The sequence below is a fragment of the Aulostomus chinensis genome, chromosome 14 (assembly GCF_037954235.1).
Source record: "Aulostomus chinensis isolate RoL2024-O1b breed Wild chromosome 14, RoL_Achi_v1.0, whole genome shotgun sequence".
Taxonomy (NCBI): domain Eukaryota; kingdom Metazoa; phylum Chordata; class Actinopteri; order Syngnathiformes; family Aulostomidae; genus Aulostomus; species Aulostomus chinensis.
Genome location: NC_141333.1, coordinates 3,982,964 through 4,006,358, shown reverse-complemented (window position 1 = coordinate 4,006,358; position 23,395 = coordinate 3,982,964). Strand labels below are relative to the sequence as shown.

The window sequence follows — 23,395 nt, the reverse complement described above, 5'->3', positions numbered from 1 at the left end:
TGGTACTGGCAGGCCAAATGGTGTGTGGCCAAGGCGGCCACCGAGGCAAAATCTCAGGCATGGGAGGAGTTCAGTGAGGCCACGGAGAATCATTTGGCTCCAAAAAGGTTCTGGCAAACCGTCCTGTGCCTCAGGGCCAGGAGGTGGCAACTTGCCCCTACTGTTTACAGTGGGGACAAGAGGCTGCAGATGTTAACTGGAGAGATAATTGGACGGTGGAAGAAATACTTTGAGGAACTGCTCAATCCCACCAATATGTATTCCATGCAGGAAACAGATTTAGGGGAGTAATTGGGGCAGGGGTGTCCAATCTCCAGGCCAGAAGTCGTTGAGGCAGAGCTTCCGGGGTGGATGACTTCAGCGCTGGTTATCTCAAAGCTATGGATGTTGTAGGGCTGTCTTGGTTGACATGTCTCTGCAACATTGCGTGGACATCAGGAGTGGTGCCTTTAGTGTGGCAGACCGGTGTGGTGGTCCCCATCTTTCAGAGGGTGTGTTCCAACTTTCGGGGATCACACTCCTCAGCCTCCCTGGAAAGGTCTGCGCCAGGGTACTGGATAAGAGGGTGAGGGCGATAGTCAAACCTCAGATCAAGGACAAGTGATGTGGTTTTCGTCCTGGCCATGGAACCGTGGATCAGCTCTCCAACCTCACTTGGGTGCTGGAAGGGGCATGGGAGTTTGCCCAACCAGTCCACATGTGCTTTGTGTATTATGAGAGGGGTTATGACCATGTTCTCAGGAGCATCCTGTGGGGGGGAGGGTATAATACTGCGAGAGTATGGGTTGGATGTTCCCTGACCAGGGGCCAATCAGTCTTTCTGCAGGAGGAGTGAGAGTCTGGTACGCATTGCTGGCAGTAGTGAACCCTGCGTCTCGCCCGAAGGAAACTGGGCGGCCGGGACCCTGAACAGGACATGCAAAACAAAAAGGATGGATGGATTGATAACGTTAACTTAAAGATACCTTGACACGGTGGATCCGGAGTCCAACCATTTCTTGTGCATGTGAGCCAGCTGAAGCCATTTGGTCTTTTGTAGCCTGACTTACATTCATAATATATTCTTTTGCCCAGTAGTATTTTTTCCCCCCAAATTATATTCCAGGAATGTATAGTGGGGTCCTGACGATTGTTGCATGTGACCTCTAGAATAAGAGACAGAATTGTGCACATTAAGTGATCAAGATCAAATTCATCGTCATAACCATGGCTCCTGAACCCTTTAAACACAACAGAGAACAACATAAAAAGTCCTTGGACAGAAAGATTTTTTGATACCTTTGCATATGGGTCTAATGCTCCATTCTCCACTGCTCAAGCAGGTCGAAACTGCTGAAGTTTGATTGTGATTAGAAATCCAGTGCTGTTCTCCACACATGACTTTGACTGTATCACCAGGTGAAAACAAATTCTTGAAAGGAGGGTCATAGGTGGTTCCTTCAAGTGCCGGCAGGGTAAGTTGACATTTTATAACTGCATTTTTGGGAAATGAGCAAAATTGTTGGTTGGTTATAACAAAATGCACTACATTTCACGAGTGGGACCGTTGAGTTGCCATTCACCATATATAACTTAAACTTTAACATTTAAATTGTGGCCCAAAGATATCAGCTGCTCCCACAATTTTGATTAATTTTGTCAGAAGTTGTAACATGTTCGAACTATTTCATGAGCTTTCAGGTATAATATTTAACTTGATCCAACAGCTTGATTGATTTGTGGCCACAAGCTAGTAAGAGAGTCCTACCCCTCTCAAGGACTTGGGTTCTGGACCCAGAGCTATGTGTCGAGGTGAGGCCGACGATATCTAGCCAGTAACGCTCAGCCTCTTCCACCAGCTCGGGTTCCTTCCCCACCAGAGAGGTGACATTCCATGACCCAAAAGCCAGCTTGCATGCCTGGGGATCAGACAGACAAGGCTCCCGCCTTGGTCTGCTGCCCAAATCACACTGCACCGGAGCCTTCCAGGTCCCCTTGCAGGTGGTTGGTCCACGGGGGGATCTGGCCTGGCCGGACCTCATGGGCTAAGGAGTTTAAGTATCTAGGGATCTTGTCCACGGGTGAGGGTAAGATGGAGCGGGAGAATGACAGGCAGACTGGGGTGGCGTCCGCAGTGATGTGCTAAATTGGTCCATTGTGGTAAAGAGGAAGCTTAACCAAAAGGCAAGGTTCTCAATTTACCGGTCAATCTCTGTTTCAACCCTCACCTATCGTCATGAGCTTTGGGTAATGACTGAAAGAATAAGATGACAAATACAAGCGGCCAAAATGAGATTCCTCCGCAGGGTGGCTGGGCTCTCCCTAAGAGATAGGTTGAGAAGCTCAGTCATTCAAGAGGGACTCAGAGTAGAGCCGCTGCTCCTCCGTGTCGAGAGGAGTCAGTTGAGGTGGTTCGGGCATCTGGCGCGGATGCCTCCTGGACACCTCCCTTGGGAGGTCTTCCAGGCATCTCCGACAGGGAGGAAGCCTTGGGGCTGACCTAGGACACGCTAGCGGGATTATATCTCTTAGTTACTGTGGGACCGCCTTGGGATTCCCCCGGAAGAGCTGGTGGAGGTTGCTGGGGAGAGGACAGTCTGGGCTTCATTGCTGAGGCTGCTGCCCCGGGATCCCGGGTAAGCAGAGGAAGATGACAAAGCTACTATGATAACTTTGTCCATTAACTTCTGGTCACTAAATGTATGTTGTTCCAATGCTTTTATTTATTCGAGGGAAAAACTCTGTACATTGCCACTTCAGTGTTCTATATAGAATCAAATTACCATGCCATGTTCCAATATACTTACTCTCACACCTGGGAGTGGGGCTCCATTCTGCTCGTATTCCTGCTTTTGTGCATTTTGAAGGTCTGTCCTCACTGGGTTTGTATTTAGAATTGCATTCAAAAAGCAAGACATCATGTTCTTTGTACTCGTTTTGGTCCCCGTTGACAAAACCATTTTCAATGAGAGGTACTGTGCATTTTATTTCTGTTGAAGAACACAAGACAAGCACGTGTTAATGTGACTTTAACAACTGTTTATGAAAAAAGCAGATCATCTGGTCTTAAGGTGCACACATGGAGGCAGGCATGTATGAATATGTTGGCTGTCCCTTTGTCAGGATGTACCTTCACATTTTGAAGGTGGGCCACTCCACTCTCCCCCTTCGTCACAGTAGATCTCTGTCGGTCCGATCAGGATTTCAGAACTGGACTTGCAGCTGAATTGCACCACATTTCCAAAGGTTGCTTCCACAGGATCACCAACTACATTGACATTACTTTCCACATAAATCTCTGGGCACTGTTGAGCTACAAGGAGACAGAAGATGAAATCATTTGAACGACTCCTGAAGTTCAAACGTAAAAAGCTGTGAGTAATAAAGACTTATGTCTGATTTACAGAGATAAACAGACATTTCTCCATGCGTTTGCAGATCCTGTATTGTAGCTCTTACCTTCACAGACAGGTACAACACCATCCCAGCCCCCCGCCATGCATTGCCGGGAGTTTGTCCGACTGACCATTTGATACCTGAAATAAGTGTAATATACGAAATGGACAGTATAATGAAAAAGTGTTATTAAGAGAGGCCAATTTGAAAGGAAATCCTTGGAGTGCACAGTGTCTAGATCAGAAAATGGCAGCAAGAAATACGAGAACAATAGTATGAGTTTATTGTCACTAATATTTGTATACCCTTTGTGGCAGGTGTACACAACTTGCGATCCAAAGACAAAATCATCGCCTTTGTGCAGATGAAAGTCAGCAAACGGGGCATCACCTGGATGACCACATGGCCTCGCTTAAAAAAGTAAGAGAGATTATGGGTAAGTACATTACAGTGTCATAAAACAGGGTACTGGACTAAATTCCAGCGGCAACACTAAATGTTTTCGTCAAGTCAAAAGTAAAAATTTATTTGATTTTGTACTCTATGAATAATTTTATTGTAATTTGAAAAAAAACTGAAGGAACATGCCAACTTTTCTTGGAAGTATGCAAATTGCAGAGGGCCAGACAAGATGATAGATAGTCTTCTCTCCTCCAGACTGGCTGACAGCTAGTTAGCTTACTGTAATGAATGGTGGAGGGGAAGTGTTTTCTACAACATGATCTTACATGAGCTGTGCTTGATATATGATCACTGGAAATATTGAACATTATCATTTTTCGAATCAAACTGTGTTTTTCGAATTTTTCGAATCAAATTCGTCGTGACTGGCTGCAGCGATTCAATTCAGAACTTCAAAAGATTGGCCAAAAAAGTGAGGGTTAGGGAAGATTTTCTGATACAAGAGTTGGGTATCACATGATGGAGCATGGCCCCTGTACTGTCCCCAGAAGCAATATTACACTACGCTAGTCTTGACTGGCAGCCAGAAGTGACGTCTGCTTCAAGGAGGAGGGTCAACCTCTGATGATAAAAGCCTCCACACCTCTTCCTGGCTCCAGGCAAGGAGGGTGGTTTGGTAACTCACAGAAAACCTTGGTTAATTCCTTAACCCTAAGTTTTCTTTCAACATTCGCTCGGTATCTCACTATGGGATATCGTTACTCCCGTATTGCCAGGCAAAGCCACCTCAAAAACTGATAAAACACGGGTCATCAAGCAGACACGTTGAGTGACCCTACCCTCAATACTGAGTGGGACAGTGTTGCCGCTGTAACATCCAACCTGTAGAATCTGGTGAAAGTGTGAGGCGTTGCCCAGCTGGCAGCCTTATATCTCCTCCACGGAGACACCTCAAAAGAGTGCCCAGGATGCAGCCATTCCATGGCTGGAATGTGCTTGCAAGCCCAGTGGGGGTTCCTACCCCTTGCTACTTTGGGCTATGGTCATAGCATCTACAATCCAGTGTGACAACAGTGGATGGGGTCTTTTGCTGATAGAGGCTTGCTCCATGTCTGCATTGCTACCTCCAGGAATTCAGGGAAAGTGGCAGCAGCAGACTGGCGGAGGCTTTGGCTTTTGGGAGCCATTTACTCTTGTAGTGAAACATAACGGTCCTGGCGGGGGCTTCAGGCCACTGGATGTTAACCTTGCGGCTGCCCTCTTAAGCCTGATTTATGCTTCTGCGTCGTGGCGACGCCGTACCTACGCCGTACCTACGCCGTACCTACGCCGTAGCCCCTACGTCGTAGCCCCTACATCGTCATTGTGCATTTATAGTTCTGCGTCGAGGGAACGCATTGCTCTGTAATTCACCGCCAAGCCACTAGAGGGGTGTGGCTTTATCTTCGTAGGGTTTTGGGGGACTCTTGTCGAATTCCTTAGTTTTCTTCCGGTCATAGCACATGGGTCAGAGACAGAGACAACAATGGAAGTTGTAAAGGTGGTCATACTTGCGAACCTCCTCGATAACTCTTTCTTCGACATAGTCCGTTTTTATTTTTGCGTGTTGCTCTCACCACAGAAACTTTAAAAATGGCGGTGTTGTTGTGCTGAACCGGAAACGTCGTGTGAGCGGACCAATCACAGTCCGTTGACGTGAAACGTCAGGATTTTTTGGAGGTGCACGTCGGGCTACGGCGTAGGGGTCTGCGTTGACGGCGTAGGTACGGCGTCGCCACGACGCAGAAACATTAATCAGGCTTTACAGGTCTCGTGCAAGTCTGTGCTAGCAGCCACTGGGTGCAGCCGGACAGGCTGCTGCAGCGATAGGTGATGTCGCCAAGGGGGAGAAGGCGTCGTCTTCCTTGTCTTCCTCAGAACCAAGGCTGATAGATTCCTTCTCAGAGTCAACACCTTCAGGTTCATCTTGCTCCGCTGGTAGGTTAGCCTCAAGAACATCAGGTTGGGCCAACTCAATCGAGGGGATATAAACGTCTAAATGGGCTGCAGCTCTCTTAGGGTATCTGATCCATCTAGCTCATGTTAGGATGGTAAATAAGGGTTTTTCTACAAGTTAGTGAGTCACTTTACGGAAATATTTGACTTCTTTCTTTTGACATAGAATAGGGAGCTACATGTTTCGACAAATGCTGTCTTGACAAGTGTATTTGGCAAATTTCTAGCAAAAAATTCTCAAGTAAGTGATGACTCTAGATACTCATCAATATTTCTTGAACTGAGATTATAATGTCTGAAACCAATCCCTGTTATCCCACAAAAACACAACAATTTATGGGGTTTCTCTTTTATATGAAGGCCTTTGGATAAATCTGACAGTATAAACATAATAGTCTTTGTTGCTTGAAGGGCTTTGTCCTTGATGAGTCCACAATAAATACAATGAATGCAGAACTGTAACTTACCTTTACACAAATCACCACGAGACTGCCATTTCCCCTCCTCACAGGTCAGTTTGAAAAAGCCACTGTAGCCAATGTTGCAGGGCACCCTCACTTGTTTCCCAGCAGGATAGCTCTGGTCCAAGTTGGTGATGTCAAAATTTGAATCAAACAGGGAACTCTCTGAAAACTGGGCAAGTGTACAGTCTGAGAAACAAAAGTAAATAAAATGCACGTTAAAATTCAGACAGCAAAATATCACCCTGAAAGATAAACTCACACCAACTTGAATGTTTTCATGTTTTGTCTTACCTTCACATTTTATGAAGGTCAGCGTATGCATCCACAAAAATAGAACACAGCCTTTGGTTATTGGGTGCATTTTTATTTTCCTCACCCTGAACCCACCACGCAGGACAAGAAACTTGGGACTGAAACACTATTTTATGTGTGGGCAAATAGTGCACTTCAAAAAGGGGATTGCCCAATGAATTACGCAAGTCTGTTCCAGCCTCCAATAACATCTCAGACTGGTGAGGAGCAGACAAGAGGAGAAAAGAGGAAGTGAGAAGTGAATTCACACAGTCACAATCACACACACACACACACACACACACACACACACACACACACACACACACACACACACACACACACACACAGATGATATGATGTGCTTGAGCCTTAATAAAATCCTCAATACATGTTCTTATATATACTATTTATATTGAAGGATGAGTTATACTGTATGTATCATGGGCACCATTAAGTCTATCTTAAAATGTTGTTAAATGCAATGCCAACCTGTTTGCTTCATTCAGTGTGTATGTAAAAGTTTTCCGAAAAGTTTGGCGTTTCTTTTCTCTTTGATTTACGTCCTTGGTAATCATTTGCAGTGATCAATAAAGCAAACAAAGGCTGCAAAGTCAGCTGTGACTATTCTGGAGTCAGTATGAGATTAAAAAAAAACAAAGGAGAGCAGCTTGCTGGAGCAGGACTTGACCAAAAGTATGACTACCAAAGAAAATGGGGAATCAAGCTGAATTTCACTGTCAATTAGACAAAAGGTTTTTACATATAAAAGTCTGTGTTGGAATGCGTCACACAGACGGTCTGACAGAGTTGCTAAGCAATGCAAACTTGCCTTTATTTCGCAACATGCTTCATAGTTTGTTTTTCGAACAACTTGCTTTGACCTGGACACCTTGACATCTCTTATGCATATTTGCATTTTCTCTTAACCAAAAGCACATGGGATCTTTTACAAGCAGTAAAATTAGTAGTCAGCTCGGTCTGTGTGGGCTGCAGCTCTCACAGGGAATGAAATGACTATACTTGTCCACTGAGTGAACAATATAATGTGATACACACGATGACCTCCCCAGGTGGAAAGCAGCAAGTTGTATTTACAGCTCTATTGACATGATCAGTAAATTATACATTGCATTATATCATAATAAATGACCCAAATAGTGTGTTGTGTCTTATGAGATGTTTGCCTTGTGAGGTCATTGTTTCAGCTTTTTCGTATTGACAGCAGGTGGAGTCTCCCTGTGTGTCGTGGTCCATGACACACCGACGTCAGTGAACATTCCCAGAGTCTCATATGTAGTTGTGATGTTGTGTTTATCCTGGTGTCTGCTGGGCTTTGATTACTGTATGAATGTATTTTTAAGATGTAGCAGCCTCTGGGTTTGTGGTGAACCAGACGTTCAGCGCGGTGATCAGTCTTCAACCATGACTGGAGTAAGGAAAGGTAGTGTTCATTTTATTTCTGTTTAAGAACAAAGACATGCACATGTTAAAAATTGACAAACGTCTGGTCTTCAGGGAAATGTGTTAGTACATAAAAAATGGAAGCAAACAATGTATGGAATGGAATGGAACATTTTGAAATGTCTCAAGCCTTCAACACAGAGCTCCACACAGCTAAATCTCTGGTATTTCAAAAAGTCCATCTTACCGTTCTGTGACAAAGACACTTCCAAGCTTGCCCACAAGTCAAGAAAGACAAGGATTAGAGACAGTCGCATTTTGGCGAGCAGGTGTGCAGCGTCGAGTGAGAGTCAAAGTGAAGCGAGACCCCTTGTCCTCAGCTGCAGTCCTCTGGGAGTGACCCAACATGGACAGCTCAGTGAGACTGCACAAGGCTGTATGAACACAACATGACCAATAACACACACACACACACACACACACACACACACACACACACACACACACACACACACACACACACACACCGTTCACTTAAGCAATACCAAAACTTCCAGCAAACCTTATCAAGAGCACAGTATCTCTGGCACAGTAACAGACAAACTGACATTGACGTAATAATTCACATTAAATAAAGCTTCCTTTAACGGTTTATATATTTTCACATCAGCCTGATGAGCCCATACAGGTACATTTTAATTTGAGTCAGATGCAATTTAATGTTTCTGATATAATCAATCAGTCTTTGACCTTTCACACAGTGTTGCTCAAAATGTGTACTAAACAAGTGTCACTGTTGTTGTCAGCTGGGGACACCAAGGACCTGCAGTGAGCCGAGCTCTTGCTTGCCAAACCCTGATATATGAATCCCCTCATGTATTGAAAGCCGACATAAAATGTTCCCTGTGCAACAACAGTGAGTTCCTACCACTGAAAACCAACGAAACTGTTTGTTATATATGTCACAAACTTAACATGATTACATTGAAAAAGACACCACAACTTTACATTTCCATGCTTCCCTCTTGTAGATTATAATTTGGTATTTAACCTACATCTGGTCAAAGGGGTCATTTGGGTTTTTTTTGTCTTTTTTCCCCAGATTGATTTCTTGGTGAAACAAATCAAGTCTTGAAAAGCTGACGTGTGCAGACTCCGATTCTCTTGTACCTTTAACCACATTTTTGTCATTTCTATTGAAAATTTGATCATAAACACAGAACTGAGAATTATGAGACCACTTGAAAGCATCCTCTTCTGCCTCAGGGTTTTGATGACAAATTTTGATATTCTCAGAATATTGCTGATTCTTCTGCTTGATCACAGATGGGTTGAACTTGTGGCCGATGACAAAAAGTACCATGTATATTGTTGAGAGAGGAGCCCCTACCACTCAGTCTCTTTAGTACTTACAGCCAGATATGGGTGACACACTGCTCCATTTTCTTCTTCTTGTGTTCTAATGGCAGGGGACAACAGGTGTTGAAGGTGTGTTACTGGCAGCATATTACGCTGGTGGGAGAGCCTTCATTTTCTGTGCTGTGTTGATAACCAAAAAAGTAATGCCCTGTGCACAAATTTTCCCCTAAGAAATGGTCCCTGATGCAAGCTCTGGTTTTCCCCTGTTGACCTGGCAAGTATTTTTAGGCCTCGGTAAACCAAGGCCAACATGGCTAAAAACATGGCGTAAATGAAGTTGCGATGAAATCATGTGGAGGCTTCAGGACACTTGGTTTACTTGAGAAGAGGCCCTGACACAAAACCTCACACCCTTTTTTGGATTGAGGATGGACGGATTTAAGTTTGACAGGAACATCCAGTGGTAAATGGACCGCATTTACTCAAATGTCTACCTCAGGAGAAGTCACTTGGCATTGTTGCTGCATTCACCCGTTCATGTTCATTCGGGGTTGCGTATGTTACTGTAGGACACTTCAACATGGTCACCAGGGAAGAGAGGCTCGGGCCAGCATCCCCTCAGTTACTTCCACCTTCGGAGCCACGCCGCCTCTTAACACAAAAACATTACCAGCCTCACCGATGCCACCTTATTCCTTTCAGTGGGCTTTGCTGCTGCCAGGAGGCGATGTTGTGAACATGATTAAAACATGCAGATTGTGAACATTTTTCATTTTTATTTAAGCACGTTCACTCGGCAGTGAACAGCTGGGGATCCATTCATTTAAACATAGTTTCCTTACATTCATGTCTTCAAACTTAACATTTTAAAGCCATATTCACAGGAAAGTTTTCTCAAGACAAGGTTATAACCTAAAAAGTAAACAGTCGCGCTTTTCTTTATTCATGCAGGAGTCGTAAAAAGTGGATGTAGAGGTCGTACTTACATGACCAGACAGTGCCGAAGACAGTAAATCATCACATAACTAGTGACTCTAATAATCTGTATATTTGTTTATCCAGCAAATGTTTATCACTCCCTGTTCTAAAAGCCTTATTGACAAGTGGGAATGTGTATAACACCTTCAAGACAGGTCTGACGCATCAACAGGTTGCCAACGTGTCTTCTTCCATACTGACAACGGAACTCAATTTCATCGTTGTGAGATGAATACAATTTGTCATCACGTCTATATTTGAATTCAACGTGGTGTTTGTTCATAACTTCTCTGTCCAGAGTGCAGGGCTCTGTAAGAGACAGCAGATATAAATGTGTTAATAGTAGAAATGACAGGGCATCGTCTCCATCCACAGCAACAGTACAGACAGAATGAGTGTGTAGGAAAGAGATGTAACAACCAGAGGAGAGCCAGTGTTCCTTCATGTCTGGTTCCCTTGTCTAAAATTAAACGGGATTTTTAAACTGATAAAATAAGATCTGTGGATGATATTTTATCATTTTGTTCTATGGAATAATCAGTAATCCATATTCCAGTGTTAAAATGCCTTTAGCTTTTGGTCGAGGGAAACTATGGTGATGGGTTTGTCTCCAGAACGAGGTCATCCCTGCAGCCTTCTAGGAACAGTCTTACACCATATGTTCACCACTTGAAGATTTCTTCCCTTCAAAGGTTTAAATCACTGTTCCATCTTTTCTCCATCTGTCGCTGTGAGATGGCTCTCCTGCTCTGTTACAGCCATGCGTAATGTTGCTGGTACGCCCTTTTTGGATGAGATTCTGATTGTGTAGCCTTGTTTTAAAGCAGCTGATGGAGTTGAGCACTTCAATTCCTTTGACAGTGAAAGGAAGCACGACCAGTGCCTTGATTCATCCAAAGAGAGTTGTGACTTACTGAGGCATCTTATGTCTCCCCTCCATTCGCCATTGACGCAGGTTTTGTAAGGCGTGCCCTCCATGAAGTAGTATCTCTTACAGGTGTATCGCACCTGCTCATTATTTTGATGAGTAAATTTAACAGAAAACTTGATGTCACCATCAATAAGGGGAGGTGCTTGACCACAACCCAAAGGAGCTGGAAGAGAAAGTCATGATCAGGGTGACTCTTCATTGGGTGGTTTTCACTGAGCTTAGGTTTTATTTTCAACCAAAATTGGACATTCCAGTCTAAAACAATAATCACCAGAATTCTACCTCCCACCCCTCATGAATAAAGCTGGCTAACTTCATCAGTCCACCAGACAGGGACATTCCTCTAACCCTGCAGACTGTTCCACCTGACAACCAAACAACTGTGCAGTTGAAAGAGCATTTCTAATGGAGGTCAAGTAGAGCAATAATCAAGCCTGAGATGAAAAGGAGATGAATGTATTTACCTCCACATTTTGGGAAGGGATCACTCCACTTGCCATTTCTTAAACATGTGACTTCATTTTTCCCTTGAAGAAATTGCCCTTGCAATTGGCAAGTAAACCTTAATTTTTGTCCTCCTCTTACATATGTGCCATATGAGCTTGTTGTGGCAACATTGATGGGAACATATGGAACTTGGCATTTCTCTGTGTGAAGGAAGAAACTCAGGTTCATTGAAGAGGTTAATAAAAACAGTCAAACATCCATGTCATCCATGTGGTGTAGTTCGTCCATTCAAAATTGTTTAGCAGGAACCACCAATCTCTTAAAAAAATTCTTCAAAAATCTAGAAAAAAATTCATTTTTTTCCCTTCATGTTTGGCTGATGTATAGGTGCACAAGGAAATGGATATTTATATTTCATGAGGGTGGCACGGTGGTGCAGTGGTTAGCACTGTTGCCTCCCAGCAAGAAGGTTCTGGGTTCGAGTCCCGGCTCAAGCACGGGGTCTTTCCGTGTGGAGTCTACATGTTCTCCCTGTGCCTGCGGGGCATCTTTCCTGTACTACGGCTTCCTCCCACCGTCTGAAGACATGCGATTGGGGACGAAGCTGATTGGATTCTCAAAACTGATTGAGGCGTGACTGTGAGTGTGAATGGTTGTCTGTCTATATGTGTTGGCCCTGTGACGGACTGGCAACCTGTCCGGAGTAAACCCCACCTCTTGGCTGTAGCCGCAGCGATAGGCTCCAGCCATCCCGCGACGCTTAACAGGAATAAGTGCAAGAAAATGGATGGATGGAAATTTCATGAGAATTTTAAGATTATAGGAGTTTTAACTTTAAATTGAAGCAGAATTTTTTACTACAAATTCATAAAAGGACTCCTTTATTTTCTGTTTGAAATGGTTAAGACTGAACTCACCAGAGCATGTTGGAAAGGGGTTATTCCACTCCCCAGTTTCTAAACATTGCACTTCTTCAGTCCCTTCCAAAGTATATAAGTTGTCATCACTGCAGTGAAACCGTAACTTATGTCCAATGTTTATTATTTCATTTGCTTGTGGCAGTCCAACTACAGTGAGAGCAGGGGGAACCGCGGCAATTTTACAAGTGATGTCTAGAAATTTAAAACAAACAGACAAAAACCAAACATCATCAAACAGTTAACTGAGAGGTTTATGTCCTTTTCTTTATAGTGTTTGACCTGGAAACCTGACCTTCACAAGTGGGGAAGGGATGATCCCACTGTCCATCTTTGCCACATATCAGCGTGGAGCTGCCGTTCAGATGTTTCCCAGGGTCATCACAACTGAACGTGAGGAAGCGGTCAGGAAGGACGGTTTCATCATTGTCTGGAAGACCTTTGACTATGATCCCTGCATCTGCAGGTGGCAGGTCACAGGGCAAAGCTGAAAGAGACACAAATGGTCAGTAAGGTCACTGAAAAAAGTGGAAAATGAACAAGATTCTGATGGATGAATAAACGTAAACCTCTGAAAGTAAAAGTTGGGCGGCAAAAGAGGAAGCAGCCTCCCGGTAGAGCGTCAGTGTGTTTTCAGCTTTAATATAGAAGTATATATACTATAATACTAGAACACCAACGACATTGACATTACTTTCCACATAAATCTCTGGGCACTGTTGAGCTACAAGGAGACAGAAGATGAAGTCATTTGAACGACTCCTGAAGTTCAAACATCAAAAGCTGTGAGTAATACAGACTTGTGTCTGATTTACTGAGATAAACAGACATTTCTCCATGCGTTAGCAGATCCTTTATTCTTATACATGTTATTGGTTCACTCCACTTCCAGTTGAGTCATTTTGCATTTCTCTGAATTTTAACGACAGATGTCACACACTAATATATTAAGACTTCCCCTTCCACATAACTCTCTTTATCCAGAAGGAAGGTCATTATCTGCTCCACGTCTTTGAGCTTGTTACAGAACGCAAAAAAAAAAAAAAAAGATAAAATGTTTGTGAATGCTGTCCATTTCAATCATCAACCACGTACATGAGAGACTCGGGTCACAAGTCAAACTCAACATCAACATGAATAAAGGCAGGCTTCAGGTTAAAAAACAAAAACAGCATCCATTGCATAACAAAGGACGCTGGAAGTCATTTAGAGTTTAAGGTGATGAAAGCAGCAAAGCACTTCCTGAGTAGAAGGCTGGTCTTTTATCAATGAAATATTTAAATAATTTAGTATCAGTTTATATCTCATACGCTGCCCATCATTTTATTCTTATGTCAACACAGCATGTTATGTTTTTTATATCCATCTATCTATACAGTTTTTTATTTAATGTCTCTTTGTGCAATATTATGTTAGTCCACAGCCCCCCAGCGGGGGGGGGGGGGGGGGGGGGGGGTGGCTGGTACGATTACAAGGGGGACTGCAGCACCTGTAGCACCCCCCTTCTTGCGTCTAAGGTTAAGACTGCTTAGGCTGGCCCTTAGATATGCTGCTATAGGCTTAGACTGCCAGGGGATCTCCCATGGTGCACTGGGCTTCGCTCTCCTCCTCTCTTCATATATCTCTCTTATACATAAATCACACTCCTATGTGTTTCTAAGTCATCTTCTTCAGAGCCTTCAGGCTCCCCACATCCCAGATCCCGGGTGCTGCTGGAGGAGGCTACAGACCTGAAGAGGCTCAAGCGGCCATCCATAGCTCCACCTGCTCAGGTCCCCATCTGTCCATCAGTCCCTTCCCTTTCTCTCTCTCTGTCTCTTTCCCTCTTTTTCCTTCTCTGTACCTGATTTCCTCCATTATCTGTCTTTGTCTCTGCCCCGCTCTCCTGCTCTCTTTCCCCCCAGCTGGTCAAAGCAGACGTCTGTCCCTACTGATCCTGGATCTACTCCACGTTCCTGCCTTTGAAAGGGAAGCTTTTTGTTGCTGCTGTTGCAGGATGTGCTTGCTGATGGAGAATTGTCGGGTGTAGATTCATTGAAGGAGTGTGGTACTGGACCCGCTCTACTTGTAAAGAGTCAGGAGGTAACGTTTGTTCTGATTTGGCGCCGTACAAATAAAATTGACTTGACTTTTTAAAGTACGTACGTGCACAAGTGATGTTCTTCTCTTCCCATTTCCCATTGTGGCATCTAATCGTGTCTTCTCCCTCCATCTTGTATGCAGCACGGCACTGGTAAGTGACTTGAGAGTCAGACAGGTATTCTTGCTGATATGGGGTCATGATGACTGCATTGTAAACTTTTGACGGGGGACCACAGGTTTGAGCCACAGCTGCAAAATATAACATTACTTAAGTGTAAAGCACTTCTGAAAACTGCTTCACAAAAAAACCCCCCAGAAGAACAGGAAAATGTTGAAGATCAGAACTGAAATAATTCAACAAATAGAAATATTATGACTCAAAAGGAAATCAAAAGAATTCACAATTGGTGAAATACTTTGTAATGACATCACACCTGATAAAACTGAAGATGGGTCCCGTTTACAGATGGTTTTGAGGGACGATACGTTTGAGTGCCATTCTCCTTCGTGACAAGTTAAGTGGCTAATGTTAGCCTGGTATCCTTCCTTACAAGTAATCACAGCGCTTTGGTGGCGTCCATTCACTTTAGCTTCCAGTTTCACTTCTGCATTAGGAATTGCAGGTACGTCTCCACACATACTTGCCTCTAGAGTTGCACAAAGAATTCAGTGAGTATACTGATGCCAGCAAACGAGCAGTTAGTAAGTCATACATAGCATGATAGAACAAACCAGGTCAAACGTCGAGAACAACATGGTATACTGAGAGACGTTAAAGCCAACAGTGCTGCACGTGCATGTATAAGACAGCCTTTACATGCTCGCTAAAAGGTTCTCACAGTTCCCATTAAGCTCATCTCTGTAAATCTCTCTGCATCGCACAATATAGACGGAAGCATTCCTATATTGCAAGTACCTAACTCTCCTTTCATTTTCTTGTTTAACATGTCAGTCGTTAGGCAATGAAAAATTAATTACCGACACATTGCTCGACTCCAGTCCAGATGCCTTTATCACATTTGGCTTCACCCCACCAGCCTTTGCTGCGGAGTTTATAGCCGTTGTTGCAAGTGTAGTAGGACATGTCACTGAATGGACCAACCGCAAAACCATTTTCCAATGTGAGTTTTGGACATGGTTTAGTTCCTGTCAAATAGTCACAGACAGATAGAATCAGTCGATGTATTATTATTATTTTTTTTTTGCACACAGCCACAACATGATTAGACAGATTTTCCAGCCTTGAGAAGTACAAAAGACTTGGCTGTTCGTCAACCCCTCTGTCTTCACGTGATGACGCGCTCGAACATCGATCAGTCAGTTCTGAGTTTGAAAAAAAGGCCGGAGCCAAAAATGCAACAGAATCACAGTCACTGTTTGATGTCAAAAGCATCAGAGAAAAACAAACGAGGTGTCATGGTTTGCAGTTCACCACTGGTTTCTCCGTGTCTCCCTGAATGCACTACCACTCACTTACTCACTCCCTCAGCCGCCTCCTCTGCCAATCAACATCAATCACCTGCACCTGTCCCCACACTATACAGGTCTCCCTCTCCCTTTGTTCTCCGCCTGATAGTGACGTGTTTGTGCGAAACTCTCCAGCGATATCGCTCGGCCTGACTTCCCAGCTTCGACCCTGCTTGATCTGACCCTTTGCCTCAGCCCTGGAACCACTTCTGCCCTTGAGAAGTACAAGTCTGCCTCTGTTTTTTGACGGCCTGTTTTTTGCCAGTTCAGTTTCTTTTGAGGACATTTTCAGTTTTCTGTTAAGCCTGAATAAAGGACATTTTCGAATTCAACTCCTGTTTCGAGTGTGTTGCATTTGGGTCCATAATCCCAATCGTTTCACCAGGGAGCTCCTTCTACTTTTCACGAGCTGGTTCACCCAGGTTGAAAGAGTATATGGGTGTGTGTTGTGGGAAAAGGGGTATGAGTTTGCACGTTTAGTTTTACCGCTCGGTCACTGACAGTAAATACAACTGTACACTTTCAAATATTCCTCAAACACATGAGGCACTAACTACAGCAACACCAAATGCCCCTAAAAGCATGATACTCACCTGGACAGCTATTGAGTCCACTCCAATCACCGCGGTCACAGGTCGCATAAAACCTTTGGTTATTGTCCATCGTGCATTGATATCCTAAGCTTTCACCGGATCTGTACGTATACTTGCTGTTGTAGGTGATGTGTGCATTGCTGATGTCAGGTCTTTGGCATGAGCGCTCTGAAACAAATCAAATGGAACCCTGAAGTAAGAAAGAACAGTAGACAAGCTCTCTATTTTGTCTGTTTTATCTTTGTCACACCTACCCTAATACCCTTATGACACAAATGAGCCCAAATGAACACAGTCTGCACATGGATTTAGTTTTGGTACGTTTTGCCATCATCAATACCTTTCTTAAACTCTGTTACTACTGAAAATAGCATGTAAAAGTCACTTTGTTACTTCCTTACCTCTACACTTTTGGATTGGATTGTCTGGATACCATCCACTTTCAGAACAGGTCAGAGTGAATTGCCCTTCATACATGTTCTTGCAGACATAATTGGCCTGTTCATTTAATTTGTATTCCTGCTTGTCATTGATGATATCTGCATATTGGAGTTCAAATCTGGGGCATGTTTTTTCTGAAAAGAAAAAAAAGGGAGATTCAGTTAACTTGCAACAGCCGTAAAATAAATCTATATTTTTTTAAACTCACAATAATGTGTCACTATCCCAGCCCTTAGTATTGATACGTTGTGTTAAAATGTTGTGTAGTGTAGCTATATTTCAGTGGAGTCTCCCTGTGTGTCGTGGTCCATGACACACCGACGTCAGTGAACATTCCCAGAGTCTCATATGTAGTTGTGATGTTCTGTTTATCCTGGTGTCTGCTGGTCTTTGATTACTGTATGAATGCATTCTTAAGATGTAGCAGCCTCTGGGTTTGTGGTGAACCAGACGCTCAGCGCGGTGATCAGTCTTCAACCACGACTGGATCGAGGACGTTCTGCAGGCGGAAACTTATGGATGTGACGTTTTTTTCAGCCGTAGATTTAAAGTATTAAAAAAGTTCTTTGGTCTATGGAAAAGTTCCAGTGGTCGATGTTTGGTGAATATGAATCCTGATGAACAAGCTTCTGTTTTCTGGATGTGTCCATCAGCAGTGGTTCTGTATGAATTCCTTTTTTTGGTGTTTGGTAGAGAATTCCATAACTTTCTGTGTAAAAGGGCAAATACTTGCTGTTCCAAAGCAGATTGTGACATGATCGATGAATAGCGTGACTGTATGTCTCTTGTTTTAAGAATTTCATTCAATGTACTTTCAACCCCATATGAACACAAAATTAACTGCAACTGAATAACGTTCACTTAAAGATACCTTGACACGGTGGATCCGGAGTCCAACCACTTCTTGTGCATGTGAGCCAGCTGAAGCCATCTGGTTTTTTGTAGCCTGACTTACATGCATAATTTACTCTTCTGCCCAGTAGTATTTTTTCCCCCCAATATATGTACCAGGAATATATAGTGTTGTGCCGACGATTGTTGCATGTGACCTCTAGAATAGGAGACAGAATTGTGCACATGAAGTGATCAAGATCAAATTCATCGTCATAACCATGGCTCCTGAACCCTTGAAACACAACAGAGAACAACATAAAAAGTCCCTGGACAGAGAGGTTTCTTGATACCTTTGCATATGGGTCTAATGCTCCATTCTCCGCTGCTCAAGCAGGTCGAAACTGCTGAGGTTTGATTGTGATTAGAAATCCAGTGCTGTTCTCCACACATGACTTTGACTGTGTCATCAGGTGAAAACATACTCTTGGTAGGAGGGTCATAGCTGGTTCCTTCAAGTGCCGGCAGGGTAAGTTGACATTTTATGACTGCATTTTTGGGAAATGAGCAGAATTGTTGGTTGGTTATAACGAGAAGGACATCATGACCTCCATCACAACACGAGTGGAACCGTTGAGCTGCTATAAAGAGAGACTTCCTTCATCAGATATAACTTCTTCTTTTTTTAACCATTATTTAAATTGTGGCCCCAAGATACCAGCTGCTCCCACAATTTTGATTAATTTTCTTGCCAGAAGTTGTAACATGTTCCAACTATTTCATGAGCTTTCAGCTATAAGATTTAACTTGATCCCACAGCTTGATTGATTTGTGGCCACAAGCAAAAAAGATAACTTTGCCCATGCTATGATTAACTTCTGGTCACTAGATGCATGTTGTTCCAATGCTTTTATTTATTCGAGGGAAAAACTCTGTACATTGCCACTTCAGTGTTCTATATAGAATCAAATTACCATGCCATGTTCCAATATACTTACTCTCACACCTGGGAGTGGGGCTCCATTCTGCTCGTATTCCTGCTTTTGTGCATTTTGAAGGTCTGTCCTCACTGGGTTTGTATTTAGAATTGCATTCAAAAAGCAAGACATCATGTTCTTTGTACTCGTTTTGGTCCCCGTTGACAAAACCATTTTCAATGAGAGGTACTGTGCATTTTATTTCTGTTGAAGAACACAAGACAAGCACGTGTTAATGTGACTTTAACAACTGTTTATGAAAAAAGCAGATCATCTGGTCTTAAGGTGCACACATGGAGGCAGGCATGTATGAATATGTTGGCTGTCCCTTTGTCAGGATGTACCTTCACATTTTGAAGGTGGGCCACTCCACTCTCCCCCTTCGTCACAGTAGATCTCTGTCGGTCCGATCAGGATTTCAGAACTGGACTTGCAGCTGAATCGCACCACATTTCCAAAGGTTGCTTCCACAGGATCACCAACTACATTGACATTACTTTCCACATAAATCTCTGGGCACTGTTGAGCTACAAGGAGACAGAAGATGAAATCATTTGAACGACTCCTGAAGTTCAAACGTAAAAAGCTGTGAGTAATAAAGACTTATGTCTGATTTACAGAGATAAACAGACATTTCTCCATGCGTTTGCAGATCCTGTATTGTAGCTCTTACCTTCACAGACAGGTACAACACCATCCCAGCCCCCCGCCATGCATTGCCGGGAGTTTGTCCGACTGACCATTTGATACCTGAAATAAGTGTAATATACGAAATGGACAGTATAATGAAAAAGTGTTATTAAGAGAGGCCAATTTGAAAGGAAATCCTTGGAGTGCACAGTGTCTAGATCAGAAAATGGCAGCAAGAAATACGAGAACAACAGTATGAGTTTATTGTCACTAATATTTGTATACCCTTTGTGGCAGGTGTACACAACTTGCGATCCAAAGACAAAATCATCGCCTTTGTGCAGATGAAAGTCAGCAAACGGGGCATCACCTGGATGACCACATGGCCTCGCTTAAATAAAGAAAAAAAAGAGGGATTATGATTAAGTACATTGCAGACATTATGTCATAAAATAGTGCACTGAACTTAATTCCAGCAACAAAACTATTTTTTTTCTTGAATTCTAAAGAAAATGTATTTGATTTAGTCCTCCATGAATAATTTTTTTGAAATTTGAAAAAAAAAATTGAAAGGAACATGCCAACTTTATGGGAAGTATCCAACTTCCAGAGAGCTGGACAAGATGATAGTCTTCTCTCCTCCAGACTGGCTGACAGCTAGTTAGCTTACTGTAATGAATGGTGGTGGAGGGGAAGTGTTTTCTACAACATGGGCTTACATGAGTTGTGCTTGATATATGATCATTATGATCGTTTCCGAGTCAAACATATCGTCGTGACTAGCTGCAGTGATTTAATGCAGAAACTTTAAAGATTGGCCAACCCCCCCCCCCCCCAAAAAAAAAAAATTATTGTTGAAGGCTTGAAGAGTAAACGCTCATCCTTGCAAGCTTTGGCAGAGAGAATGAGGAGAACCAGAATACACAGAGGAGGAACAACAGGTTTTGGAAGTTGAGCAGCAGCAAGACGGAGTTTTACTGGCTAACCTGTCCATCTGCTATCATTCATTGTGACCAGCTAACTAGCAGTCAGCTGGTCTATATGGGCTGCAGCTCTCGCAGGGTATTTGATCCATCTAGCTCTTGTTTGGATGGTAAATAAGTGCTTTTCCACAAGTTAGTGAGACTCTTTACAGAAACACTTGACTTCTTTCTTTTTTTGTTTGACGTATAATAGGGAGCTGCACATTCAGACAAATGCTGTCTTGACAAGTACTGGAGCCAGACGGACAGAGAGCCACAGCTCGATTGAACCAAGTATTCTTGTTTCCTTGGGAAGCAAAGATTTCATGGACTTCTTCAATGACAAAATTCTATTAATTAGAGAGAAAATTCTTCTCCTCCAGCCATCAGCTGACAGCATGTCACCTATAACCCCAGAAACCCTGGAGCTAACTGTTGGACCAAACATACACTTTGAATGTTTTTCTCCCATTAGCCTTCATGAGCTTCGTACAATGATTTCCTCCTCAAAACCATCCACCGGTGTTCTAGACTTCATCCCAACTAAGCTGCTTAAAGACTCTCTACCCCTCGCTCGCACCTCCCTCTTAGATATGATCAGTGTGTCGCTGGTATCTGGTTACGTCCCTCAGTCCTTTAAAGTAGCAGTAATTAAACCCTCCTCAAAAAAACAACCCTGGACCCAGAAGTTTTGGCCAACTAAAGACCAATATCTAATCTTCCTTTCCTTTGATGAGTCCACAATAAATACAATGAATGCAGAACTGTAACTTACCTTTACACAAATCACCAAGAGACTGCCATTTCCCCTCCTTACAGGTCAGTTTGAAAAAGCCACTGTAGCCAATGTTGCAGGGCACCCTCACTTGTTTCCCAGCAGGATAGCTCTGGTCCAAGTTGGTGATGTCAAAATTTGAATCAAACAGGGAACTCTCTAAAAACTGGGCAAGTGTACAGTCTGAGAAACAAAAGTAAATAAAATGCACGTTAAAATTCAGACAGCAAAATATCACCCTGAAAGATAAACTCACACCAACTTGAATGTTTTCATGTTTTGTCTTACCTTCACATTTTATGAAGGTCAGCGTATGCATCCACAAAAATAGAACACAGCCTTTGGTTATTGGGTGCATTTTTATTTTCCTCACCCTGAACCCACCACGCAGGACTAGAAACTTGGGACTGAAACACTATTTTATGTGTGGGCAAAAAGTGCACTTCAAAAAGGGGATTGCCCAATGAATTACGCAAGTCTGTTCCAGCCTCCAATAACATCTCAGACTGGTGAGGAGCAGACAAGAGGAGAAAAGAGGAAGTGAGAAGTGAATTCACACAGTCACAATCACACACACACACACACACACACACACACACACACACACACACACACACACACATTATATGATGCACTTGAGCCTTAATAAAATCCTCAATACATGTTCTTATATATACTATTTATATTGAAGGATGAGTTATACTGTATGTATCATGGGCACCATTAAGTCTATCTTAAAATGTTGTTAAATGGAATGCCAACCTGTTTGCTTCATTCAGTGTGTATGTAAAAGTTTTCCGAAAAGTTTGGCGTTTCTTTTCTCTTTGATTTACGTCCTTGGTAATCATTTGCAGTGATCAATAAAGCAAACAAAGGCTGCAAAGTCAGCTGTGACTATTCTGGAGTCAGTATGAGATTAAAAAAAAACAAAGGAGAGCAGCTTGCTGGAGCAGGACTTGACCAAAAGTATGACTACCAAAGAAAATGGGGAATCAAGCTGAATTTCACTGACAATTAGACAAAAGGTTTTTACATATAAAAGTCTGTGTTGGAATGCGTCACACAGACGGTCTGACAGAGTTGCTAAGCAATGCAAACTTGCCTTTATTTCACAACATGCTTCATAGTTTGTTTTTCGAACAACTTGCTCAAACCTGAAGGTAGTTTGTGGGTAGCTGAACACACAAATGCACGTCATACTTGTCTCTTTTTTGATTTGTAACAGCACACAGCAACTTCTTTTACAGCCTGCAATTGTTTGTATTCTCGACTGTTTCGCACACTAGAAATTACCCCAGATTAGCATCTCTACTTTGGTTTTTGAATTGATTTTAACATTTTAATTATTACTTTTAAAGCTTTCTCCTCCTGGAACTGTCACCTTATCGTGGTGGAGGAGTTTGAGTGCCCTAAGGACCCTAGGAGCTATGCTGTTGGGGGCATTTTTCCCCTGGTAGGGACACCCAAGATGGACTGGTCCTAGGTGAAGGGCCAGACAACGAACGGTTCAAAAGACTCATCATGGAAAGTAACCCTAACCTAAGACTGTGTGTCAAGACCCGGAAGGCTGGTTCTGTTCCTCAAAAAATTAAATAGACCAAAATGGTGTGAGATTGTTACTGCATCAAAAAACAGTCCTGCATGTGTCCTGTATTTGATGCAGTTTTGGCTCCTCCTGCATGACAAATCTTTCCCAGTCCCTCCATCTGACGGTACAGACAGCAAACTGCAACACAGTGACACAAAACAACACTCACGTACAGGTCAATAGCTACTATTTTATTCACATTTGGTTTTTCCTCACCACACTACACTAAAGGACACAGCTGCTGTGGGAGTTGCTCAGCAGTGACCTCCTGAGGCAGTGGACAGGCAATAATGCAAAGAGACACATTAAACTGGAACACAGACGTAGCAACATTATAATGTGATGGACCGTTTTCATATTAAAGTCCCAAATTTCAACTAAGAATCACCTGCTGCTCTAATAACTGTTGAATGGGTGCAATTTGATACGAGCAAACAAGCTCAAACCAGGCCTTTTTGATTCAGAAAAATGAAAAGTTAAAGAAGA

General features: G+C 43.0%; 1 protein-coding gene across 1 annotated transcript in view; it reads right to left on the bottom strand.

The window, feature by feature from the left end:
• The window catches only part of LOC147249470 (sushi, von Willebrand factor type A, EGF and pentraxin domain-containing protein 1-like), a 34,421-nt gene extending 12,025 nt beyond the window's left edge, over nt 1-22,396 (bottom strand). Inside the window, exons 1-26 of the mRNA XM_086225118.1 lie at nt 21,610-22,396; nt 21,322-21,504; nt 19,870-19,975; nt 19,628-19,704; nt 19,299-19,481; nt 18,976-19,158; nt 18,331-18,525; nt 18,018-18,197; nt 17,107-17,280; nt 16,706-16,873; nt 15,624-15,791; nt 15,080-15,292; nt 14,709-14,894; nt 12,859-13,050; nt 12,564-12,758; nt 11,664-11,846; nt 11,183-11,362; nt 10,387-10,577; nt 6,528-6,654; nt 6,240-6,422; nt 3,681-3,786; nt 3,439-3,515; nt 3,110-3,292; nt 2,787-2,969; nt 1,279-1,473; nt 966-1,145 (exon numbers count right to left, since the gene is read on the bottom strand). Of these exons, the coding sequence (XP_086081244.1) occupies nt 966-1,145; nt 1,279-1,473; nt 2,787-2,969; nt 3,110-3,292; nt 3,439-3,515; nt 3,681-3,786; nt 6,240-6,422; nt 6,528-6,654; nt 10,387-10,577; nt 11,183-11,362; nt 11,664-11,846; nt 12,564-12,758; nt 12,859-13,050; nt 14,709-14,894; nt 15,080-15,292; nt 15,624-15,791; nt 16,706-16,873; nt 17,107-17,280; nt 18,018-18,197; nt 18,331-18,525; nt 18,976-19,158; nt 19,299-19,481; nt 19,628-19,704; nt 19,870-19,975; nt 21,322-21,504; nt 21,610-21,679 (4,261 nt within the window). The 5' untranslated portion in view covers nt 21,680-22,396. The remainder of the gene's footprint in view (nt 1-965; nt 1,146-1,278; nt 1,474-2,786; nt 2,970-3,109; nt 3,293-3,438; nt 3,516-3,680; nt 3,787-6,239; nt 6,423-6,527; nt 6,655-10,386; nt 10,578-11,182; nt 11,363-11,663; nt 11,847-12,563; nt 12,759-12,858; nt 13,051-14,708; nt 14,895-15,079; nt 15,293-15,623; nt 15,792-16,705; nt 16,874-17,106; nt 17,281-18,017; nt 18,198-18,330; nt 18,526-18,975; nt 19,159-19,298; nt 19,482-19,627; nt 19,705-19,869; nt 19,976-21,321; nt 21,505-21,609) is intronic.
• Between the last annotated feature and the right edge of the window lie 999 nt (nt 22,397-23,395).